Consider the following 25,364-nt stretch of genomic DNA (forward strand, 5'->3'; position numbering starts at 1 on the left):
CTGATAGAAATATTTTTTTATAATTAGCTCTCTGAATTTCTGTACTGTGTTTGCAACTTTCGGTTCATCCAGTATCTTAATTTTGGTTCACTGTATTTTTTGGGATTCTTAATGTCTTTGTAAATACACTAATTCCAATCACTGTGAACCTGGAACAAAACAGTAGCCAAACAGTTCCAAAGAGATATATAAATGAACATCTCAGACCGAAAGGACAAGGAGTAATCCATCTTGAATCATATATAAATATTAACATTAGATATATACACTGACATTAATATTAGATATATACATTAACATTTATATTAATATTGACATATATACATTGAAAGAAGCATTGTTTGATTTTTTAAACAAGTTAAACAAAATATTGTTAATTACAACCAGTCAATCATAGTATATCCTATTTACTATCTACATCCTCAGATGAGAATTTACAATAAGGGTTGGAGATGGTAGCAGATGGCTTCGGGAGTCTTATTGCTTCATATGCCCAAATCAATTGGTCTCTGATTTTGTTCATTTCGTGCAACAGAATATTCGGACCATATTCATGCCTGAAGCCATCAATCTCTTCCTACATTTCAATTGAAAGGAATTAGTTACATAAGAAATGAACCCAACTGAAATGACAAATGAAAGAATTGAAATGATAAATGTCCGAGCCCACTGAACTGAACACCCTTGATGCACTGAATAAAACATGATAAATAATAAAATTGCTAGAAAAGCATTGCTGCATGCAAGCAGAATAACCCTAAACCCTGAACACACTAAATATCAAGTGAATGAAAATCTCCAAGCTCACCGAACCGAACAACATTCATTTGGTGAATAAATCGTTATAAATTTTTAATCATCAAGAATAGTATTTCTCCATGCAAAGAAGCCAACTTAACAGAGTAACAACCAAGTTTAAATGTACATACACTATTAATTTAGAAAGTACTTACTTGTGTCCAAGATTTATATTGATATCACTTACCGCTTTTGATCTTTCTTGGATCAATTGTTTCAAGCCATTTCATGATGTATATGCCGCAATCATAGCTAAGCAAGAATTGAGTATAGTACGATTAATAATATACAAAATAAAATACATGAAAAATAGCACTATAGAAGAGATTTTTACGGTGTACATTGACCATTTAGCGGGATATACTATGCTTCTTCTCCCTCTTCGTCCTCCATTAAGGGTTCCGTCCCAGCGTAAACCTTCATCTGGGAAATTATTAAGCACTGAAAGGGACACAAAAAGTGAATAAAGAAAAGGAAAACCACTGAACCGAACTCCTTTGATGTATTGAATAATTTGAATAATTTACAACAAAATAACTTACAACAAATTTGTTCAGTTTCACTCTCGATTCAGGTATATCTTTTTTCTTCTTATTTACAGGGTCGAGCACATAGAATGCCTTTTTCCGGATATCACCTATCCACAACCACCAATGCCCTCCGTTGTAAATTGGCACAAACAACTAAAGTTTGGAAAAATGATAGAATATTTCAGTCAAAACAATGGCAAACGAGAAAATTATCGAAGAATTTTTAGAAATGACAACTTACAAATGGATGTGATGCAAGTTTTCTTTTGTCAAGGAAACGGCGTGGTGGGCATATTGTTCGACATTGAACTGGTAGGCCTTCTTTGTCCTTCTGTCAGTGTAGTCCACGCCATGGTTTCCCAGCATAAACATCTACAAAACAAAAATCAGTTAAATCGCAAACGACCAGACTAGTGAATCAATATGAACATCTCCACCGAATCGAACATAATTCATATGCTGAATAAAACGTAAAAAACATTCAATCATCAAGAGGAAACATTTCTTGAAGCAAAAGAACTCAATAGAATATATAACAATCAGGTGAATCAATATGAACATTTCCACTGAATCGAACAGTAATCATGTGATGAATCAACTCTATTGAACAGACTCCATTCATGTTTTGAATAAGACGCGATAAACAAGAATCAGCAAGGAATAAGAAATTTAGCTTACCACAATATCCTGTGGCACAATGTATATTTGTTCCTGAAATCGGCGACATTCAATTTGGTTAAGAATCATGCTATGTATAGTCACCACCTACAAGAAGAAAATTTATGAGATATAATGTATAAGAGTCTTTAGAAAAATTATTAGCATTAACACAATTAGCAAAGAATTTACCGTGCTTTCCACTTGTTCTTTGGGCATTAGAGACATGAAATGTTCTCTAAGCCCCTCGTAAAGTGCCTCATGCTTCAATACGAATATGGCATCATATTCGTTGCTACTATCTTTGGTCCGTTTAACAAGTGTCATCCAATGATAACACTTTTCGATCAACTCCTCTGTGATTTCTTTCTTTTTCTCTGGAGTTTGGTAAACTTCAGCAGTTGTGAAGGTTTTCTCGGCAGTTGTTGCTTCAGCAAACTTCAATGCTGCCGTCACCCCAGCATATACCACCGCCTCTTCCAGGATTTCAAGCTGTGAAACAGTCGGCTCAAAGGGTTGAGTTGGTTGAGAGGGAGAGTTGCTTGAGATGCTAGAGAACTTATCCCAAGGCTAAAGAAAGGCATATCATCTTCCCGTTTCCTAGGATGAGCAACACTGCAAGACGATAGACATATTAAACAATGATACTAAACAAAAATGATACGAAACAACCTAGTGAACCGAAATGATACAATGTGGTGAACAATGATAAACCTTACAATTTAGGCTGTGCTTCTTCTTCTAATTGCCGTGCCACCAGAGCTTCTTGTTGTTGTTGTTGTTTAGGAGGGCTGCTGCATTAAACAGAAAAGATTTCAATAATGAGGTAGATTTGTTATCCTGTACCATTAAAACTAATAAAAATAATTCTAATTACCAGCTAGACCAGAAGATTATAAAAAATGATAATAATTAAAACTTACACATTCATTGAAAGTTCTGGCTCCGTGTTCCTTGTTGAAGATTCCTTAATAACCTGCTTTTGCTATTCTGATTGTTGTGCCGGTGCTTCTTCGCAGGGCTGCTGTTGCGGTTCCAAAGGGTTGCTGCATTAAACAGAAAAGAGTTCAATAAAGATCCCAAACTATTATCATATTTCATTAAAATTAATAAAAAGAATTTTATGAGACCACCAAACCAAACCCCCTTGATGCACTAAATAAAACATGATAAATAATAAAACAGCTAGAAAAGTATTGCTGCATGCAATTAGAATATCTCTAAACCCTGAACACACTAACTATCAAGTGAAAATGCAATCAAAATAACCCTAAATCGTGGATACACTAGCTATCAAGTGATTTAAAATTACCAAGCCCACTGAACCGAACAAGATTCATGTGGTGAATAAATATTTATAAACTTACTCATTATCAGAAATTTGTTGTGTTTGATTTTCTAGAGGGACATAGATAAAGTCATCTTTGATATACTCTTCCTAAAGAGAACCTGGAAGAGACAACGCAAGAGGAGTTCTAAGGAATATAAACAATGAAGAAGTTAATGTTGAATACTTAGAATTTGTTCTGAGAAACGGGAATCTGCAGATTGAAAAACTCACATTTCCAAAGGTTCAAAACGAATTTTTTGTCGATCCTCAATGATTTGTAGTTCAGAATCAGGTGTAGCGCTAGTGACATATAAACACGTTTTTCGTGTGATTAATTAAACAAAAGTTATTACCTAAATCTAAAAGAGTAACATAAATATTTTTAACTTACACTGGCAGAGTTTTAAAACACTTTCTTAGATGGATTTTCTTTTTTCTAAAATATTTTACCGGGCTTTCCGTGGTATTTTTCCTAAAAAAAAGATAACAAATTAAAATTAGAACTATATTAAAATTAGAAACCTAGATTAGGGTTTTGGGTTTAGGATTTAGGGTTTTGGGTTTAGGTTTTAGGATTTTAGGATTTAAGGGTTAGGATTTAGGGTTTTAGGGGTTTAGGGTTTATGGGTTCAGGATTCAGGATTTAGGGTTTAGGGTTCATGCTTTAGGGTTTAGGGTTTAGGGTTTAGAGTTTAGGGTAGAAAGACATGAAATTCATTTTTGGAAACTACTAAACCGAAAGTAAAGCCTGCAATGAACCAATTTACCTGGTATTGTCTGGGGCATTTATGGACGGTGTGGAGCTTGCCTGAATCTATAAGAGAGGTTTGCTATCCAGATTTACAGTCGGCAGTCTAAGCAAGATAAATAAATATTAGTAATTGAATCTAGAGGAATTAGAAAAGGATCTAGCAAAAGTTAGCAAAGAAAGAAAAATAACTTGCTATAAGAAATCGAATCTTATGTCTCAGAGAAATCATTTTGCACATCCATCGAGTCAAACTGATCCGGAGCAACGTTTGCTGTTTGAGCTCCATCATTTCTTTTCTTTGAACTCTTTTCTCTTATCGTCTCCAACGCTTGTCTTCTTCTTTCCGCAGCATTGTCTTTTACTTGTTCAGTTTTGAAAGTTCATAAAATAAGTATCAAAGAACCTAAAATGAAAGCATTAATAAAAGAAAATATGATTCAAGAAACTTACTCCTTGTCAGATTTGGTTAGTTTTTTTGCCACCCTCTACGGTTGTTTTCTTTTTACTATGGGTGTTTTTTCGATTTCTTTTTTTCTGCAAGACAGACAAACACATCGAATTTAGAAAGACTACTAAACTGAAAGCAATTCATGTGCTGAACAAAACTTGATACATATTCAATCATCAAGAAAAATATTTCTAGATGAAAAAGAACTCAATTTGAGCAACTCTACTAAACAATATCACATTTGTAATTTGCTTAACAAGCATACATAAACAATTTTCAGCAAGGTAAAGCAAAACTAAACCAGATGAATATCATACAATCATATAAATGAACATCACCCAATACTTAATGGCTTTTAGATTTACTTGTGCTGTTTGAATCTGTCGACACAGGCTTCTTTTTTGGCTTTATTTTTTAACCACCTTCTGTGGTTGTTTTCTTTTTTGTGCCAGTTTTTTCAATTTCTTCTTCCCTACAATACATAATAACAAGCGCATAAGAACAACCTTAAGCAAATACAAGTTAAATAAAATCAATATGAAGATCAAATTTACTGGTTTTTGGATTCACTTTTGCTTTTTGAATCCATGGGACTGCTTTCTGTTTCACTTGTTTTTTCTGAATCCGTCTCAACAAGCTTTTGTTTTTTAACCACCCTATGTTTTCTTGTTCTCTTTGCTGGTGGTGTTTTGTCGTATTCAGATTCGGAAAATCTTTCTTCTTCCGAAGAAGAATCCAGATCAACAATCTTCTTTTTTTCTTTCTTATCTAACTTCTTTGTTTTTATTTTTTCCTTCTTTATTTGCTTTCTGTACTGAAGTCCCTAAACAAAAACTTATTTAATGAGAAATACAGTAACAATCAGCTAAATCAAGATGAGCAACCCACTGAATCGAATGATACTAATGTGCTGAATAAAATGCCATAAAATGTGATAATTATTTAATCGTCAAGAAAAAGTTTCTGAATGCACAAGAATTCAAATGAACACACTAACAATCAGGTGAACCAAAGGGAGCAAGCCCACCGAATCGAACAAGATTCATATGATCAATAAAACGTGACAAACATTTATTCATCAAGAAAAACGTTTCAGCATGCACAAGGATTCAAATGAACACACTAACAATTGCAAGTAGGAGAAATAAATTAATTACAATCTAAAACACAAGCTTATTTAGTTAGCAGAGTATTTTAGAAGCATTTGAAATGAAATTTTAGGGGGAATTTTTTGTTTAATTTACCAATGGGTCTGTTGCTTCCTTCGAAATCCGGTCGAGCATCATCTGCTTTGTCCAATGCGCCACCCACGGTGTCGGGGGAGCATCAGGTCGAAACGGGTGAGGGAACTTGGTTTCATGGAAGTAAATTAGCATCAAAACAAAAACACAACCGTCAACAAACTGTTTCATCCCCTTTCTCTTGTTTTCGATTCCTTTCATCAAGAAGTTGAGCACATATTTTTCCCAATTGTACTCTCGGATATTGTTCACATGAAAGATAGGCGGCTTATGGATCAGGGAGGCCACGCCTACCGTCGTCGGCAGCAAGAAGCACTTTGGTACGAAGACAACAAAAGTCCTCTTGATTTTTGGCCAACGTAATATTTTTTATGCTGTCAAAGATTTCCTTGTCTTGCGGATTCAGTTTGCCGTACTCAACCTTTTCAGCAAAATGTTTTCATACAATATTTTAATAGCAACAAAACACCCAAAAAGGCTCAGTTTAATTTTCTATACACCAATGAACCGAAGTTAAAGAAAGCAATGAACCGAAAATAAGCAGGAAGTGGAAAGTGTATTACCGCCGTTGGTTATGCCCAGCGCAGCTACTACCTTACCAGGAGTTATGTATATTCTTCCATGGAGAATTTTCAAGCATCCATTATAATCATCATAGCAATCAATTAATTCTCTCAAGAGGACGTGAGAGATATTTATTTCTGGGACATGTGCCAGGGCACCAAATCCCATTTCTTCAACTATATCTTTCTTTTCTTGACTCATATTCCTAAACACTATTGCTATTGCCTTTGTTTGGCATCTGCAGTCATGAGTCTTCTGCAAGTTTTGAAATAGAATGTGAGGATATATTTATAATACAAAATAGATATTATTAGAATGAAAGCGGATAAATATATTTTTATTGTTCTTACGTTATAGTGCGGCTTCTCCTTCTTTGTCACCATTGTCTTGTTGAGTTTTGCTGTAATGAAAAAAATTGGTCAATAGTTCACTCAAACACCGAGAAGCACAAGCATGCATATGTTAATCAAGTCAATTAAAATGTCCCAGCCCACTGAACCGAACCCTCTTCATGCACTGAATAAACATGATAAATAATAAAATGGCTAGAAAAGCATTATTGCATGCAATCAGAATAACCCTGAACACACTAATTATCAAGTGAATGAAAATCACCAAGCCCACCAAACCGAACAGAATTTATGTCGTGAATAATCTTTATAAACTTTCAATTATCAATAATATATATATTTCATATATTTTCCATTTTTCGACTTTCTTTCAAATTACGCCTAACGGAGTATCAAACCTAGCTCTGTACAAATAAGATTGATATATTACGTATCAAATACGATTCAAAAATGCGGATATAGTCGAATGATAAATTTTCTCTTTGCCAAGGAGAAGACGCAGGTTCGATTCCCGCTGTCCGCCCCTGCCCTTAGTACTTTATTAAATCGATTATTAAATTATTAAAAAGTAATAAAAATTGTTAGAGTATTTCTCCATGAAAAAGATGTCAACTCAACGGAGTAACAACCAAGTTGAAATTTACATACACTATTTATTCACGTACACTATACATTCAACTGAATAAAAATAAGAACAAATTTCATTCAAAATCCTAGGTACACTGTAAATATGCAATTAAAATAACCCTAAACCCTGAACACACTAATTATCAAAGTGAATAAAAATCACCAAACCCACCGAACCGGACAGAATTCATGTGGTGAATAAATCTTTATAAACTTTCAATTATCAATAATAGTATTTCTCCATGGAAAAGATGTCAACTCAACAGAGTAACAACCAAGTTGAAATTTACATACACTATCTACTCACATACACTATATACTGAACTGAACAAAAATAAGAACAAATTTCATTCAAAACCCTAGTTATACTGTAAATATGCAATCAGAATAACCCTAAACCCTAAACACATTAAATATAAAGTGAATGAAGATCACCAAACCCACCGAACCGAACATAATTTACGTGGTGAATAAATGTTTATAAACTTTTAATCATCAAGAATAGTATTTGTCCATGCAAAAGAAGTCAACTGAACAGAGTGACAACCAAGTTCAAAGCCCTAGTTTCACTATCCACTGAACTGAATGAAAATAAGAACAAATTTCATACAAAGCCCTAGTTATACTGTAAAAATGTAATCAGAATAACCCTAAACCCTGAACACACTAAATATCAAGTAAATGGAAATCACCAAGGCCACCGAACCGAACAACATATATGTGGTGAATAAATCATTATAAACTTTCAATCATCAAGAATAGTATTTTTCCATGCAAAAGAAGAACTGAATAGAGTAACAATTAAGTTCAAAGCCCTAGTTACACTATTACCTAAACTGAATGAAAATAAGAACAAATTTTATTCAAAACCCTAGTTACATTGTAAAAATGCAATCAGAATACGTCGATCTACTAAACGAAGCAAATCAATCCAGTAAAGCTAAAATGCATCTAGGAGAAACGTTACATTGCAAGATTTCAAATGAATAGTATTTTTCTCATACTTTTGTCTGTGGCTATTGCTGTTTTTGTTCGCTTTTGCTTGTTCCTTGCAAAATCTTCTCGCGATTCTTCTCCAGTAGTGGTTTCCGCAGAGAACGTGAGTGAAGTTTGAGTGATTTTAAGGGAGATTCGAAGAGAAGGAGCAGTTTTGTCTAGTGATTTCGTGTTGAGGAAGAAGTAACTTTTTTTTCATAATGAGCGCGAATGAAGTAACGATTGGGTTTCGGGCGCGTGTAATCACGCTTCATTTATGCGCGTGAGTTGTTTTGGGTTTGGGCAACTTGAATACATAGATATATGGATGTGTAGCAAGCCCGTTATAATATATTGGTTATTAAAGATTGATTAACTGACCAAGATCCAATAAAAATGGCCAATTTAGTGGCCAATTTCGTAAAAGATGACAAAAGATAACCTAATTATTTTTTCGAACAAACTAATTTAAAGGTATAGTTAATATAATTATCCTGCCTAAACAAAATATTTTAAAAAATAGAATATAATTTAACTACACCATTTTAAAATCCAATCAATTGTAATTAATATTTTTAAAATTAAAAAAAATTATCGAAACATATATAGTGAAATATAATTTAAAAGTAATTGGGATAGAATGTATAAATACAATAAATCGGTACTTTTGTCTTTTAAGTTTCTGAATCTCTTTTAGTAAAATAAAATATGCCTTTATTTTAAATTAAATTTATTAATTAGTATATATTAAAAAACTTATCTTCTTCCTTATTTTACAATTTAGATGATGGCATTAAATTTATACACTTTAAAAATTAGAAGAAATCATGCATAAATTTCTTGCGGTGAAATTAAATCTTTATTTTAAGTTAAATTTAATAAATAGAATGATAATCATTCAAATATTTTTTTACAATTGTTTTAATAATAGAATAGATCAAATAATTATATTTATGTTAAATTAAATCAGAACAAATCAAGTCTAATAACGGTGAAATCTAAAATAATCAGTTTACAATTAATAAATTTAAATATTTAATATTGTCATTGTTCAGATTAAACAATTAGACCTTGGTGCAGTGGAACATATATTATATTGGTTTTCATTTTTGGACTATTTTTATCTTAATTGACTGTAGTTGACTGGATCATTAGTTGGTCTCTTAGACTTTCCCTAAATGAATACGACGTGCATGCACATAACAAAATTCTAGTTGACTCAAATATTTTCAGCGTTCATTAGTTGGTCTTCTAGACTTTTTCTCAAGTCATTTATATTCACTTCTTCTTTGTTATTTTTCTCTTTCGTTGTCATCGTCGCCAACACGACCTCCTCCTCCAATTCCTCTTTCTTTTTTTACTGGAATTTCTTCTACTCCTTCCTTTTCCTCCTTCTCCTCCATCATCAGTTATCTCGTTGTTGAAAAAAATGAATAATTCAAGTTCAGATTGTCAATTGAATCAAAAAGAAATTGATTATTGTTTTGAATCCAATCAAGTGGCTGAGATGTGACTCGATTCTAGTTAATGTTTTCGTTAGTAGTTTATGATTATGTAGGTGAATAATATTTTTGTTTGTGAAAATTGTTGTTCATCGTTGATGGTTTGAATTGAATGTAATGTAAAAATTCTGCATTAGAGAAAATATCTTTCTTTATTTGCAGCAAATTTGGGTATACCACGAAGATATTTTAGTGTATTGTTTAAGAATTTTTTTGTATGTGTGCTGATAAGTTCTGCATAATTTAAAACATTTCTTTTTCCTCCTCCTCATCTTCTGTTGCTTCTTTTTCATCATCATCATCATCATCTTCTTTTTTTTCTTAATTATCTTTTTTTATCTTCTCAAGTTTCTTCTTGTTTTTACTCTCTTCAAAATAATAAAAATAAAAAAATCAAACAAAAAATAAGAAGAAACACATCATTCATTCAACTAGAAGAAAGAAAAAAAAGGAAAAAAAGAAGAAAAAAATACAGCATTAGAGGAAACATTTTTTCCGTATTTGCAGTAAATTTGGGTGTAACACAAAGATATTTTGGGTGTATTGTTTAAAAATTTTCGGTGTATGTGTGCTGATAAGTTTTGCATAATTCAAAACTCTTCCTCTTTCTCCTCCTCATCTTCTGTTACTGCTTCTTCTTTTTTTCATCATCATCACCATCTTCTTCTTTTTTCTTATTCATCTTTTCTTTTTTTATTTTACCTTCTCAAGTTTTTTCTTATTTTACTCTTTTAATAAGAATAAAAATTAAAAAATCAAACAAAGAAGAAGAAACACAAAATGCTGCAAAATTACTTGAAAGATGGTGAATTTACATTCATTCAACTAAAAGAAAGAAAGAAATAAGGAAAAGTAGAAGAAGAAAAAAATGCAGCATTGTAGGAAATATTTTTCTGTATTTGGAGCAAATTTAGGTGTAACACGAAGATATTTGAGTGTATTGTTTAAAAATTTTTTATTTATGTGTGCTGATAAGTTCTGCATAATTCAAAACTCTTCCTCTTCATCCTCCTCATCTTTCGCTGCTTCTTCTTTTTCTTCATATTCTTATTTCATATTCTCATAATTCTTTTTGGGAGGAAAAATTTAAATAAAAAAATATATATATAATGTTGCAAAAATCAACAGAAAGAGGAGGGAAAAAAATGCAACAACAATAGTAATAAAAAAATGACGATGAAGATAAAACACGCGAAGAAAAAGGAGGAGAAACACAAAGAAGAATGAGAAGAAGAAAGAAAAAGAAGAGAAACGCGAGATACAAAGAGGAACAACGTGATTCAGTGCACGTTATGTAAGTAGATTTTATTGGGTTAAGATTAACTTGTATAACTTGTATGCCAAAAAGACTTATATGTGCAACAGTACTCTAAATTAAATCAGAACAAATCAAGTTTGTAATTAATAAATCTAAATTTTTAATGTTGTCGTTATTCACATTAAACAATTGAACCTTGGTGCGGTGTAATATATATTACATTGATTTTTATTTTTAGAACTATTTTTAGAACTATTTTTATCCTAATCGACTCTAGTTGACGGACCATTAATTAATCTTTTAGACTTTCTCTAAATAAATAGTTAATACAACGTCCCATAGCAAAATCCTAAACAACTAGTAGAAGGCAGCACCTAAAGAAACCATAACAAGTCAATGAGTTATAGTTCAAATGACAGTTTTTTCATACTCAACCTCACTCCCTAGCCTAGGAACCAACAACAAAACTCACTACATCTGTCAGTTCAATTTCAGAGACTTCAACCTCATGCGGGACATTCACGCAAAGGACTCTGTGGCACTCCTACGCAGCCGGGCATCTACTTTGCACGCAAAGCAGTGGCCAGAGTTTCTTCAGTGCATTTTGCGAAGTTGGCAGCAGCATCCGGACTGCTGTTCAACAAAGCACTGACATGGGTCACATTCCATGGTGCTTATGATATCGGATATTTGGTAAAGATTCTAACATGGGGTGTTCTTCCGACGCACTTGGAGGGGTTCTTGGAGCTTGTGAAGGAGCTGTTGGGGGGAAATGCTTATGATGTGAAGCATGTGATGAGGTTCTGCAATGGCCTTTATGGTGGTTTGGAGAAGGTGGCTGACACACTTCAACTGGATCGAGTTGTTGGGAAGTGCCATCAGGCTGGATCGGACAGCTTGCTCACCTGCCACACCTTTTACAAGATTAGAGAAACTTATTTTTTGGCTAATGATGATGGGTTTAGGGGATATGTTAATGTATTTTTTGAGTTGGAAATCACAAAAGTTTAATACTCTTAAGTTGAAAGAAATTATCATACATTAGATCATTTATGTAATAACATTTTGTCTGTGAATTACAACGTAGTATCAATTGGTTATTTTTTTGATATGACAGTTATTTTATAACACATGACAGTTGTTTTATAACACTTGAATTGGTCATTTCATTGTTCTGTCTTTGACTCTCTCACAGCAATCAAGTTTGTATTTGAGTTTAGATACAACTTTCAATAGACTTCCATTATTATTTTCCTTTGAAGATTTAGCAAACATATTAAGATCTTAGAGAAAATGACAAATAAGTCCCTGACCTTTTTCCCGCGGATATTTTCATTCCGAAGGAATGGAAAATACATTTATGTCCCTGACTCCTTCAAAATGTGAACAAATTTATCCCTCCGTTGAAGTCATTCCGTTGGACTCGACGGAAAACTTTGATGTGGCAAACATGGTGCTGACCTGGCCATTACAGGAAAACACGTGGCCTGTAGCTTTTGAAAAGAAGACATATTAGTCCCCCACGCACTAAAACGATGTCGTTTCACCCCCACCCCTCCAAACACACTTTAATTCCCTTATGCATTTTCAACCAATATTCCAAATTCAAGCCAAATCAGATCCAGATTTCAACCAATCAACAATATTTCACCAAATCCAGAAGCAGCAAATTCAGCACTTCCAGTTCTGTAATTCCAAAATTTAGATTCGGTTTACAAAGTTATAGAATTAGGGAATGCAGCAACAACAATTCCAAAATCATCAGCAATGCATCCAAAACACACAAACAAAGAATCAACAGAATAACAAATCGCAACAACATCAGCAAAATTTCAAGAAAAAACGAGAGGCATGAGTCTATGCAAATTCAGATTCAACAAGCAATTCAGCGACATATTTACCAACAACAGAGCACAAATTCAATTTCACAGGCTCAGTTCACAATTCAACAAGTCCAGATTGTGCAACTTATGAAGAACATGTAAGAACTCCTCATAATTCTAGAAAAATTGCTACGCTCTCAAATAGAATCAGCAACTTACCAAAAATTGCATATGCAAAATTCCAAGAACACCTGGATCTACATTTGGCGCATTTGGAAGAAACGGCTCTGGCCGAGGAGGAAATTGACCTCCAGGGTGGCGGAGCAGCAGCAGAGGGGTTGAATCTCCCACCGCCAAAGCCACCGTACTCGTTTACAAAGGTGGCCGTTGGCTGGGCGACAACAAGTGGCGCTGGCAAAGATGCAGTTCTACATCGAGGAAGTGGCGCCGTCGCAAAGGAGGAAGGAGAGGACACCGTGCATGATGGAGGCGGCTGGATCCAGAGCGGCGAGGACAGCGTCGCGAGTGGTTCCACGGGTGTGCTTCGCGACGGCGTTGTCGCGACACGAGGAGCACCGAACAGTCATGTGGAGGCAGCGCTGAGTTCCGACGGCGATCCTTGCAGAGGTTGGTTCTGTCGCTTCTTCGATTGTGGCCAAGCCACCCCTACTGACGGCAGCGGTCTTCCCTTGGGAGCGCGACGATGAGACTAGCACAGAGCAGTGAGACACGGTGGTAGTGGAGGATATACATGGGGCAATCAACGGTGTCTTTGACGGTGGAAACCGGCATGCTCCATGGTCGGTGGGAGTCGTGGGAGACACAAGAAAAAAGGGGGTTTGTGGGTAATGCAAAAGGGATTAAAAAAGGTGAAACGGTGTGGTTTTTGTGCGTGGGAATTAATATATCTTCTTTTTCAAAAACTATAGGTCATGTGTCATCCCATAACAGCCAAGTCAGCACTACATTTGCCACGTCAATGTTTTCTGTCAGATCCATCCAACGGAATGACTTCAACGGAAAAGTAAATTTGCCCACATTTTAAAAAAATCAGAAACATGAATATATTTTTCATTCCTTAAATATAAAAATGTTCGCAAAAAAAAAAAGTCAGGACCTATTTGTCCTTTTCTCAATAACTTATTATTGGGTCCATTATGGTGACTCTAACATTTCTGAATACAGCAAATCCTTTATGGTGACTTTAACATTTCTCTGTATTATTGTAGGGCATATATTCACACAATATAAATGAACACAGTAAACATACTATCCATTATCTAAAACAATTTTAACTTAATAAATATTAATTAAATATTTTCTAAATACAGTATTACACATGAAAAAATTAAAACGCCCAAAAGAAAATTTCATGAGATAACGGAAAGCTACCAAAAATTATTTAGCAATACAGGCTCAACCAAACAAAATTTTTCTTACAATAATGAAGAGTCCAAATTTCTATTTTATACAACACTCAGCAATATGATCTTCTTTGCTATATACAAAATGAATTGTGACTTATGTAAAATATATCAATAAAGAAAAAGGACAATCATAAATTCTAATTACATACAAATATTAATGGGTCTTAAGTTTTATTCCGTAATTGCTTCAATAAACCCTCCATTGATTCAATCTTTTGACCGAGTTCTTTAGCAATGGTAAGTTGCTGCCCAGAGGACTCTGAAATACCAAAATCACTGATTAAGGCATTGATCTTTTCCTGTGAATCTGCAACTGCTTCCTCGAGCAAAGTTAACGTCGGTTCCATCGTCGATTTGTGCAAGCTTTTGCTTACCAGCTTCGGTGATGGACAAAATCCTCTATTGTGGACACTATCATCTCTGCTGTGCTTAGGAGAGAAAATCTTGTCAATGCCTTCACTTCCTGCATGCCATCAAGAAGTAACTAAAGAAAGATAATGGAAAACGTACGAGTTTGATAAAAAGACTGTAATATTAAAAGATAGCCCATGTTCTATAATGTGCTCAGAGTTACAGTTTACTAGGTCCACAATTAGTGAGCAGAGTAGCTAGCACAAATATAGTTCAAATTTCACCATGTGCATAAGTTAAAAAAAAACAATATCTTTCTAGTAAATCAAATATGATTGCCAGCCGAAGTTAGATCACTTTAACAACCACATAATCGAGATACCTTGGTTTTGACTTTTGAGACAATTTTCGGTTTTCCTAAAGAATAAAGAATTTTAAGCTAGTCTTCTTAAAACATTATTTTCTTTTATTAGAAAAACGAATATATCATATAATATCTTCATTTCTCTAGAATATCAAATATCTTAGTATTAGTTTTGGTATTATCTTTTATTGCAAGATCATTTCCTTATGTATGATTAGGGTTTTCCTTCTATTATATAGAATTACTGTTCCGTTGTAACACAACACAACATAATCATATTAGTGTATTTAATATTATTTCGTAGTCTTTATTCTCTTCCTCTCTCCTTCTCTGTTTGAAACCCTCAATGTCAACATCTTTGATCCATACACTAAGCCTCACTAAAATCCATTGTCAATCAAGAATACTACAGTCAACATCTTAAATGCATCTTTTTTCCTTCATAGCTTTCCTAAAGATGAAACATTTATGTAGCAACGAATGATCGCCACTATAACTTAATAAGGATTTATTATTAAATAAAAGCATATATAAGTGAGAAAATTTGGCACCATACCTAAGTTGCCTAGTTGATCCATTACAGAATGGCCAACCGAACCTTCGAGCTTAAGCACTCTTAGAATTCCAGCTGCTATCCGGCCCATGGAATCAACTTCAGATTTGCACAGAAAAGTAAGGTGTTGGGCCTCATCACTGGTTAAAATCACCTCTATCTGCATAGTAAAATCTTAATCACACAATGATAATAGAGAGAGAGACAATGAGGTTATGATTAAATATCGAATTCCCATTACCGGTTGCTTAACAGTGAACTTTAAATTTTCCACTTCCCAATTAGCCATTTCAACTTCAACATTATCCTCACTTGATACCAAATCCAGCTGAAGACAAATTCCCGTAGCAGTGCTGTTAACTTCTTTAGCACCATTTGCAATTGATTTTGACAAATGAATCTCTTTCGGTCTCTGCGGCTTCATGATCTGCAGCCCTTGGATTCCAACCTGTAAGAGGTACGACAGAACACACCTTAATAACAGGAAAGACAACGACAAATTGCACGGCGTTATCATCAATTAGTATCTGAGTTTCAGTTTATTTTTAAGACTTCCAGTGCAAGTAAACAATTGTTGACAACCGTTCCACTAAACCTTATCTCAGTCTGTAAGCTCGATTGCATGGACTACGCTAGTGTCTTCTTATGGACCATGTCTTATCGTAAAAATCTAAATTCATCTAAATGCTTTTTCATGTAGGTGTGCTTGGTCTCCCCCTATCTTTCACTATGAAGCTACCCTCAGCCTAATCTAATCTACTTACTAGAACTTCCACTAACCCAACTTTTTCTCAAGTCTAGCTGTGCCATAAATTTTCTCTCTTTAAACTTGAGTGGTAGATTTTTATCAAAAATAACACTCATAGCATCACTCAGCTTCTTCCATTTCACTTTAATTTCCCATGTTGTGCTTTATTGCAAACCTCTACACTGCTAGTTCCAAGACAGAAGAGTTAGGAAATCAATAACTAGTGTCAAAATGTTATTGAATCTTATTGACATGGATTGATGATTAAAGTCATAGTTAAAATAATAATTCCAAATTGATTTTTGACAAGAGTATGTCAGACAGAATAAACAAAAATTGCAGCCACTGACTCGACATCCAAGCAGCCATAGATTGAATTTAGTATTCCGTTATATTATAATTTTAGTATACCAAGGGCACAAATTCAATTTAGAAATAAACTAGCCAAGTTTCTCAATGTTGTTTATGCAAGACTAATTAAATCATTAACCGCAACGTGGAAAATCTATCTGGATATGCTGTCGGATAAAATGAATTGAAAAAAAAAATACTATATTCTTCAAAGCATCAACAAAATCCTTAATTCCAAAGAGTGGTGCTGCGACTTATAGATAAATAGCACTAAATATTGAAGAAGAAATAATTGTGTCCTTACTGTAACCCGTTCCACAGGATACTGTTGTTTTCTACGTGCTAGCGCTTTTTCACCCGGAACATTCTTTGGGCTGCTTCTTGTAATTACTTGTAAACTTTGGAAAGTTGTGTGCCAACACCTCTCTTCTCTACTTACATTTTCTGGGCTAGATATGCACCACCTTTCAGCCATCTCTTGTGCCCCTTCAAGAGCAAATAACCAGTCTCTCAATTCTATGGTTATATCCACATTATCTGGCTTCTTCAATTTTGGAAAACTGGTTTCTTTCCCTTTGCTCAAACTTCCTGGCATAAAATTGACTAATAAGCAAACAATTTATAAAAACAAACACAGAACATGAACAAAGAAGAAATCACAACATATAGCAAATATATTGGCTATGAAAAATCAGGTAACACTGTTCATACCGTCTTCTGAATTATCAACATCGGGAGGCGTTGTCTTGAAAATTGTTGCCAATGGTCCTGCCTGTAACTTTTCTAAGCCTTTACAAAGACCCTTCCCAGGACCACCATCAGGACCAAGTATTCCAAATTGATGTAGAAGGACTTCAGCATAGTTCATTCCCCCACCAAGACGAATACCAGATACAGAAGCTGAGCCGTTCAAACAATGAGACTCTGTATCTTGTTCCCCCAATGGGATAACATGCACCATGTTTACATCCAGAAAAGGGATTGAAGGAGCATTTCTGTTCAATAGATGGTTCTTCTTGTTATGTATCCAGAATACAGTTCTCAGTTGACAGTCTCCACTGCTTGAAGGAATATTTTCTCCAGAACTTAAGAATGAGCCATTCTCTCCTGCTATGTGCTTCTCAGCATCCACGCAATCTATCTGAACACTCTCCCAGCGTGAGGTGGACGAAATAACAATAACACCACCAAAGGTTCTATGAGTGGCACTAATTAACAAATCATTTCCAACAAACTGCACTAGAGGCATTCCCTCGACATTCAATGGTGAAGACTCAAGAAATCGAAGTTGAAGGTCTTTAACTGCTAAACTTGCAGCACTGTCACTAGGAGTTATGTCCATTAACTTTTCGCTAGAAGATTTGTTCTTAATGCCCTCCAATTGTTTCCTTTTTCCAGCCACTGCTATTTTCTCACTAACTCTCCCAAAATACACGTAAAGATCCAAGATAAAAAATAATTGTTCAACAGAACTATTGGACAGAAACTGTTCACAAGCAACACCAACTCTCACAATACCTCCTGGAGGAGGAACCTTTAACAATGGACTGCCATCAGCAGTTGTCATTGCTACTTCAATCCAAGCACCTTTGAGAACAACACATCTCCATAGTCCTGTGGTCCATCCAAGAGAATTTTGACGTGCAGGTGGGCCAGTACATGCTTCCAGAGATAAAGTAATCTGGGCTGCTCTGGCACTCCACTTTCTCTGGCTAGCATCAATTGGTTGACCTTCCCAAAGACAGAAACAAGCAGGATCCTTATCCAGTTTCAGCATTCTTAGTTTCATTGATGGCGAATCTATATATGAAAAGTCTTCAATATGAAGCCTTGCACCAGCAAAGGAGGTTTGGACTACATTATCTGTGTTGCTTTTAGAAATATCCAACTGGGCCTTGTCCAAAGGAACCATAATATCCAGTCCACTGAGAGTGAAGAAAAGAGAGTTTACTGAGGAATCTGGTAAAATATCACCAGAATTGACAACAATTCTATCAGCTAAGAAAGAGGATATCCTAAGGCAAGCTTCTTCCTGAAGATGAATCTGGAAAATAAAGAAAGATCAATAAAGAACATAATCTATGACCGTAGCAAATATATAGGCACAGCAGGCCAGTTACTTGTTGAAATAAATTACACATACCATAAGAGGCTGACAGTCAATAACTGTTTGAGAAGCAAAAACTGGTGGAAGTGGTGAAGGCACAATCTGAAGGGAATGAAGGCAGATTAGAGGAGTTCCCTCAATCAATTGCCACTGCTGTTCTCCAAGTGGATATATTGGAGGGCAAAAGCTTCTAGCTGCAGGAGGGAGAAAATGGGATTGAATAAATTTAATCAAGCAAGGAATGGCTGAGTTCAGGCATCATTTGTGACAGGCACAATGGTGTCACTTGAACCTTGTAGTAATCCTCATTTAGTAGGACAATGCTTTGTTGTTGTTGTTGTTGTTGTTGTTGTTGTTATCACTAATGTGAAGCTATGTAATATTAAATAAATGTAATGCTATCATTGTCTAACTTTTTCATTAAATTCACAACACATTACTGGACAACACCGAAACAAAATTATCCTTATCAGCATTGCAAAATTAAGTTAATAAAGCATTACCGAATTCTGGCACATGAAAAGACTCTCTTTTAACAGAATGCATAGATGGCTGCACTAACGTACATGGCGGGTGTGAAAACTTATCACTGCATTTCAAGAAACATATACAATTTAGTAACAGTGAAAACTATTTCAACCAAATAGGGCACATTGCTAATAGTTTGCTTTCTTGTTTCCCATTTTGAATGAAATTATTTGCTCAAGAGCCAACCAAATATATCTAACAACAAAAGTTATAGGTGTCACACAGGCCACCACCCATTCCCAATATTTTTCACATTCACTAATATGTTTTTCCTTTTCTTTTTCATTTCTTTCCTTGTTAAAGGAAGAAATATTAATGTTAGGGGAGAAGGATAATGCAAACAAGGTGGAGGACAAGAGATCCTCAATACAAAGATTAGCATGACAATATTCATTAGAACAATAAAAACTTTCCAACCTCTCCAAGATGCACCAAGTAGAAGCAAGACACCAACCCTGTCCCAGATGGCTTAAAGATATTTTTAATATCTATAAGTCATTATGGTCTTTGTCCCTCAACCTTTTCTTTCTTTGGGTCTGAGTTTTGTTCCAGCATTATGTTTTTGGTCTCTATTATTAGGCCAGCACTATTACGTGGTAATATTATAAAATCCAAAAGAAGGTTTACAAGGACCGAAAAAAAAAAAATTTCAATATATGTAAGGACTAATATTGGAGAGTTTAGACTTACAATGATCAAAGTTTAGAACAGCAGGACTAAGAACCAAATATTGGAAAAACATGGTAACAAACACCAAGAAATTTTTTTTGAGGGATTAAAACCAAAACATCCTATATTAATTTAAACCCTTTTAGTTTAGTTTGTATATAGTTTCCACTCAACTTAAAGTCCTATTAACACTGATAAACAATGTGAAAGACCCATGAGCAAAACAAGATTAGTTAATTACTTATTCCTTTCAATAGTTATTCGGGCAGAGCATATAACACAAACCTTAAAAATAGACCTGCAATGGTAATCCTGGTCAAACTACTGTCATTTTCTCCCTCCGAAAGACTTGCCTGCAAGGAAAATATATAAACAATTAATTATTCCCCAAGGGATGCCAGAAAAACTATGGCACATCAAACGACCAATAGATATGGCAACTTGCCAATGCAGAGAGAATTATATAAACATTTTTTCATTAATGTATTTCTAATCAGCAAATGCTGAATAAGATCATCCAAGATAAACATGTAGAAGGAGTTTCTCATCTCTGGGATTTGAATACTAAGATAATAACTAAAGATTTTTAACCTCGTCAAGCCAAATTCAAATACATTTCCAAATTTACTGAGTAATACTTCCAGTATAAATTGCATGAACATGCAAGACAACTATGCCCTAAGGTATTAACCATGGTTACCTCCTATCTTGTTGTCAAAGGCCTCATGAACATCACTATACCTCTTGTAAAGAAGACATTCTTCTAGAGTCAGCTTGCTTTTCAAATATGAAGGCAACGGTTTATGTTTATGTACCTCTAGATCAACAAAAGTATTGTAATCATAACACAAAATGATTCAACGGTGGATACACCCTTACATTCTCCTTTTAGAGGAACTTTTTCTAGTTGATTATATTGTACCTACTAGATATAAGAGTAATGTAGCATCGATTATGAAGAATAATGTCAGAATATCTCAGAATAAATTCAATATATCCTGCATATTTAATGTACCTTAAAATGATCTTCAGAATATAATATGGAATGTCATTAAGGAAGGATTTTGTTATTTGTCATTTGCCAATTGTACTATGTTTATTACTTTAATTAGGGTTAGGAATTTTATTTTGCATGCAGATTATAGCTTGCACTCATATTTTCGGTTTATTTTTCTTTAACTTTTAAACACTTACATCATTCCATGCATGTTATAAATCCTCCTTTCCCTATACATATTCTATGGCACCAACAGGTGACGCAAACAGTACCAGGAAGGGAAAATTGATTCATAAATAAAGACACAAAAACGAATATAATCAAGGAAATTACCCGAGACAGAAAAAGGGACTGCATTAATAGTTCAAGCTGGAACTCTGCAAATTAATGGCAATTGTATGATCATTTTGTATGCCATGTATATGCATAAACTATTAGCTCTAGGATATTTCATCCTGAGTAAAGGAGATTAAAATCAAATAATGTAAAAGGTTGCAGATATACCAGAATCTTTGATGCAAATAAATATATGGTCCACAACAACCGAGACAAGAGAGCGCCCAGCAGCTTCAGTAGATCGCTGTTATGATTCAAATTCAAAGTATGATTCAAATTCAAAGACGACTCAAAAAGCTAGAATAATAGAAGAGCTTTGTCCAAAAACAAGCTTCTGAAAACTGATTTTCTCAAAGGTGGGAAAAGTTAAGGCAATTGAAACCTTCTGGGCCTTCAAATTTACATCTCCCCTGTTTAGACAGACAGATAATCCTGTCATAAAGCGGAGAAGTGCACGAAGTCCTGCGCACATAATATATTAACTTCATACATCATCTGTGCCACTTGTATCGATTCAATGTGGACACATGTAAAAAGTGTCCGTTTAATTACCTGGCTCACTTAATGCAGGGCAAAGAGCTTCTGTGATGTGCAACTGAACCTCAAGCCCAAGTGGACTGTTGGAGACTGTTCTCTGAATTGTGATCTGGGAAATAGCAAGCACAGTCACATTTCATGAGTCAGGAATCTTAAACTTTTAGAAGAAAGTAGATTATAATAAAGTTAATTAGAGGAACTATACATATGCTTCTCCCGATATTCCTTCTAAAAAACGCTCCCCTCCAAAGAATACTCGTTTTGCACCATCATCATCTCTCATGTTTGCTCGCTCTTGAGAGCGGCCTAAAGTATCATCCGTGAACATGTCAGGATGAGGCAAAAGATCAATAGACAAAGATTCCCACTCCAGTTTCTGAAGAGAGGGAGGGGGGCGGATAAGAATTATTATACATAGTGAGAAATACCAATGAATGGATAGAGATGATATAGAATATCAATATTTAGAAGGTAATGTATCCCAATATCAGTCATACACACATAAGATATAAAATGAAAGGCGTAATGCAGTACTTTGAATACATATATATACTTCGTATTACTTGAGAACTCCCTTGCCTCCTTAAGATTTACAACCTGATAATGCAAACGGAAAAAATCTTCAATAATATTTATACCGAGGGTCCCAAATTAATTGTAAGCACGAGCCGAAACATAATTACCTCCCAGCTTTCATTTGTGGTATACAGCAACAAATTGCGTATGGTGACAGATGCCATAGGAGGTGCCCTACAGCCAGAGATATAGGGATACTTATGGATAAGTTTCGGATGAATTTATAACATAGTTTTTCGGTCAAAGAGGACGAACAGTCCATCAGGTTTATCTGTAAAGCTACCCCATAAAAACATGCACTATCATTAAACTCTATTGCAATGAATGCAGACCAAATACTGCACTAATGACCAAACCCAGCAAAGAAGATATAAATATTGATTTCAATTCAATTTATCGATACATGACAATGACTGCAGAGTATAAATAAACTAAAGTAGATAACCAATTCAGAATACTGGTAAGAAGAACTTACCATGCTGCTCCCCCTTGGGGACGGGCACCCCCATGAGTTTCAAGTAATAAATTAACTGTTTGAATTTGTATAGTCATTCCATCTGAAATCTGATGGAAGTCCACAGTCAGTGGCAATGAGGAACATTCAAATTGAACATGCACATCAGACAAATTATTTCTATTTGCAACAAACTATTAATCCATATCCTAAACTAGTATCTCTTCATAGATCTTTATTTTTATGCTGCATAAGGATCTCTCAACAATCAATAGCAACAACGTTAAAGTTGAAAGGATGGAGAAAGATAGAAAAATGTGGAGTCCAGCTAAGGCATGAAGTGAATCAATTCAAATCTCCCAACTCTGTTAATAGTTTTCTGTCTTCATTTCCATTTTCAATTGTGTACATCCATTGTAAAGTTTAACAACTACAAGCATCAGATAACTAGTAAAATACACATGGTAGATGTTACTCACCCACACAAAACAACATAATCTTAGTAGTGATAGTGTCAAACCTTATCAGCAAAACCATAACCACTACCCTTTGAAGAGGCACTTGATGGCGTGATGCTGCATACAATAGTATAAAAAACTTACTAGCTAAAGAGAAAAAAGCATCACTGTACAACAAGATTTCTCAGAAACTTTCAGCAAGATAAGAATTTTCACTACCTAGCATGATTCTCAGGCGGCCTTTCATAATCAGAATTCTCCTTTAGAACCAAATCCAGCCTATCAATTTGCACAAAAATTGGCTCTATCTGCACACTGCTCACTGACGGTAGCTAGAAAACTCGCACAATGAATTTAATCAAAACCATAAACTATATTACAACTACTTCTAATGAAGAAGCAAAATGTCAAAAAAGCTATATAAAATAAGCATAGAGGGTTAAATATGACATTGATATAAAAATTAGAAAGAGCTAATGATTGCTGAACTAAACAATCATAAAACATTGAGTTCCAAAATCTTCATTTTTCTAGTTTCCACCTATTTTACTAGTAACTCTCACGAACCAAAACAGCATAGCCTAAAAAAGAAAAAAAAATAGTGAGAGAGTGATAACACAAACCATAATCTCCAATTTGCCAACTTTGGCGGTGGTTACATTGAGTGCAGGTGGCAATCCAACGCTAGCATGCAATGCATCACCATTTATATCTGAACCATAATCATCATCATCATCATCATCATCATCATCATCATCATCATCATGGTTACTATTATTGTAATTAACACAAATTATACAAAATAAATTACAAAGTGGAAATACCTAAATTGGAGAGCTGAACAGTGCGACCCTGCAACTTGAACTGCTCTCTGGAGAAGGATTTGAGCCAATACTTGAGAGTGTACTCCAGAGCTCTCGCTAGGATCGACTCCATGCCTAGCTCCTCCCTTTGGATCCAGCTTCGGAATCACCCCCCTAACAAGAAGAAAAAATCTCGTGGAACGGTGGAAGAACCGAACCGTTATGTATATTAGATTAGATTTGCATTGGATTTTGGATTTAGATTAAATCATGCAAATGGAGATTCATATATTGAAATTATTATTATAATTATGGGGAAAGAAAAAAAAAACGGGGGGAAAAATATACTGGCTAACCGGGTTTTGATGTACATATTCGGGTCGGTGCTTTTTTTAATCTGTTTTTTTATTTTTATTTAGTATTTTTAATTTTTTAATTTTAAGGTACAAAACTTGGAATTGTGAAAGATGGAATCGTGAAAAGGAAAAAGAGGAGGGTGGTGTGAACTGTGAGTCTGTGAAGCAAGCAAGATGTTACGGCAAAAACCACGTGCCGGAGAGTGTGCTGTCGGGGGCAGAGATGGAGGCACGTGCGAACTGGGAGGTTGGGTTTAGTGGGAAACAAGAGGAGTCAGGTTTGTAGCTTTGGATCAGGAGCCGAGAGAAATGGGGTTTACGGTGGGATTGTTGGGTTTTTCTTTCCAACTAAATTCTTATAACCAAACCGAAACCACGCCAACAAACCAGTATGAATGGTTTGGTGATTTTACATTAATTTCAGTACTTTCAGAATTATCTAGGTTATAAGAGAAAATAATTTCTTTATTTGGTAATTTTACATTGACATTACAGATTCTATTAACTTTTAAAATGGAACAACTTTAAAATAATTTTTTTGTCTATAATAATTTTTTGGCTGTTACACTATATCTTTAGTAATCAGAATAATCATTTGTAAGACTGCGGCTCAATAATTTGGATATGAGAAAGCTGGTGGCGATTTGGTTAGAAATGAGAGAACCATGTGTATTATTATTTTGTGGACATCTGTAATGCAAGGTCAACACGTGGGGGACGTGTTGCCTGCTACATGTCGGGGGCGTGAAGAAACGTGACGGAACATCGTTGGTTGGAGCTGGAATCACGCTGGAGGCGTGTTGACTCAGCACGGGGAGGGCATGCTGACGTGGCGCAATGTCATTGGTCGGAGCTGGAATCACGCCGAGGGCGTGTTGACTCAGCACGGGAGGCG

The 25,364-nt window shown here is 34.9% G+C and overlaps 1 protein-coding gene across 6 annotated transcripts; it reads right to left on the minus strand.

The window, feature by feature from the left end:
* Positions 1-14,252: 14,252 nt before the first annotated feature.
* Positions 14,253-24,745, minus strand: LOC130968884 (uncharacterized). Of its 6 annotated transcripts, none has more exons than XM_057894362.1 (20): positions 24,135-24,745; positions 23,934-24,022; positions 23,530-23,642; positions 23,373-23,427; positions 22,874-22,962; positions 22,506-22,572; positions 22,386-22,419; positions 22,028-22,128; positions 21,838-21,931; positions 21,668-21,747; positions 21,454-21,529; positions 21,283-21,326; positions 20,238-20,305; positions 19,259-19,344; positions 18,792-18,949; positions 17,360-18,692; positions 16,953-17,236; positions 15,791-15,997; positions 15,553-15,709; positions 14,253-14,744 (listed from the first exon to the last, which is right to left on the minus strand). In XM_057894362.1, exons 1-20 carry the CDS (start codon positions 24,244-24,246, stop codon positions 14,446-14,448), a joined length of 3,546 nt encoding a protein of 1,181 aa, XP_057750345.1. In that variant the 5' UTR covers positions 24,247-24,745; the 3' UTR covers positions 14,253-14,445. The 6 variants fall into 6 exon arrangements, with proteins under 6 accessions (XP_057750345.1, XP_057750344.1, XP_057750346.1 ...); XM_057894361.1 differs by having other exon boundaries at positions 22,028-22,198; positions 22,357-22,419; XM_057894363.1 differs by lacking the exons at positions 23,934-24,022; positions 24,135-24,745 and having other exon boundaries at positions 22,028-22,198; positions 22,357-22,419; positions 23,332-23,427; positions 23,530-23,574.
* Positions 24,746-25,364: the final 619 nt, after the last annotated feature.

Source organism: Arachis stenosperma, chromosome 3 (genome assembly GCF_014773155.1).
Source record: "Arachis stenosperma cultivar V10309 chromosome 3, arast.V10309.gnm1.PFL2, whole genome shotgun sequence".
Classification (NCBI taxonomy): domain Eukaryota; kingdom Viridiplantae; phylum Streptophyta; class Magnoliopsida; order Fabales; family Fabaceae; genus Arachis; species Arachis stenosperma.

What these genes read in the sequence shown, in the direction of transcription:
- LOC130968884 (XM_057894361.1), bottom strand. Translation starts at nt 24,246, where the DNA reads ATGGAGTCGATCCTAGCGAGAGCTCTGGAGTACACTCTCAAGTATTGG. An exon ending in CCACAAATGAAAGCTGGGAG is followed by an intron (nt 22,420 to 22,505) that starts GTAATTATGTTT and finishes TTGCATTATCAG; the next exon opens with GTTGTAAATCTTAAGGAGGC. An exon ending in TGTTGATAATTCAGAAGACG is followed by an intron (nt 17,237 to 17,359) that starts GTATGAACAGTG and finishes ATTTTATGCCAG; the next exon opens with GAAGTTTGAGCAAAGGGAAA.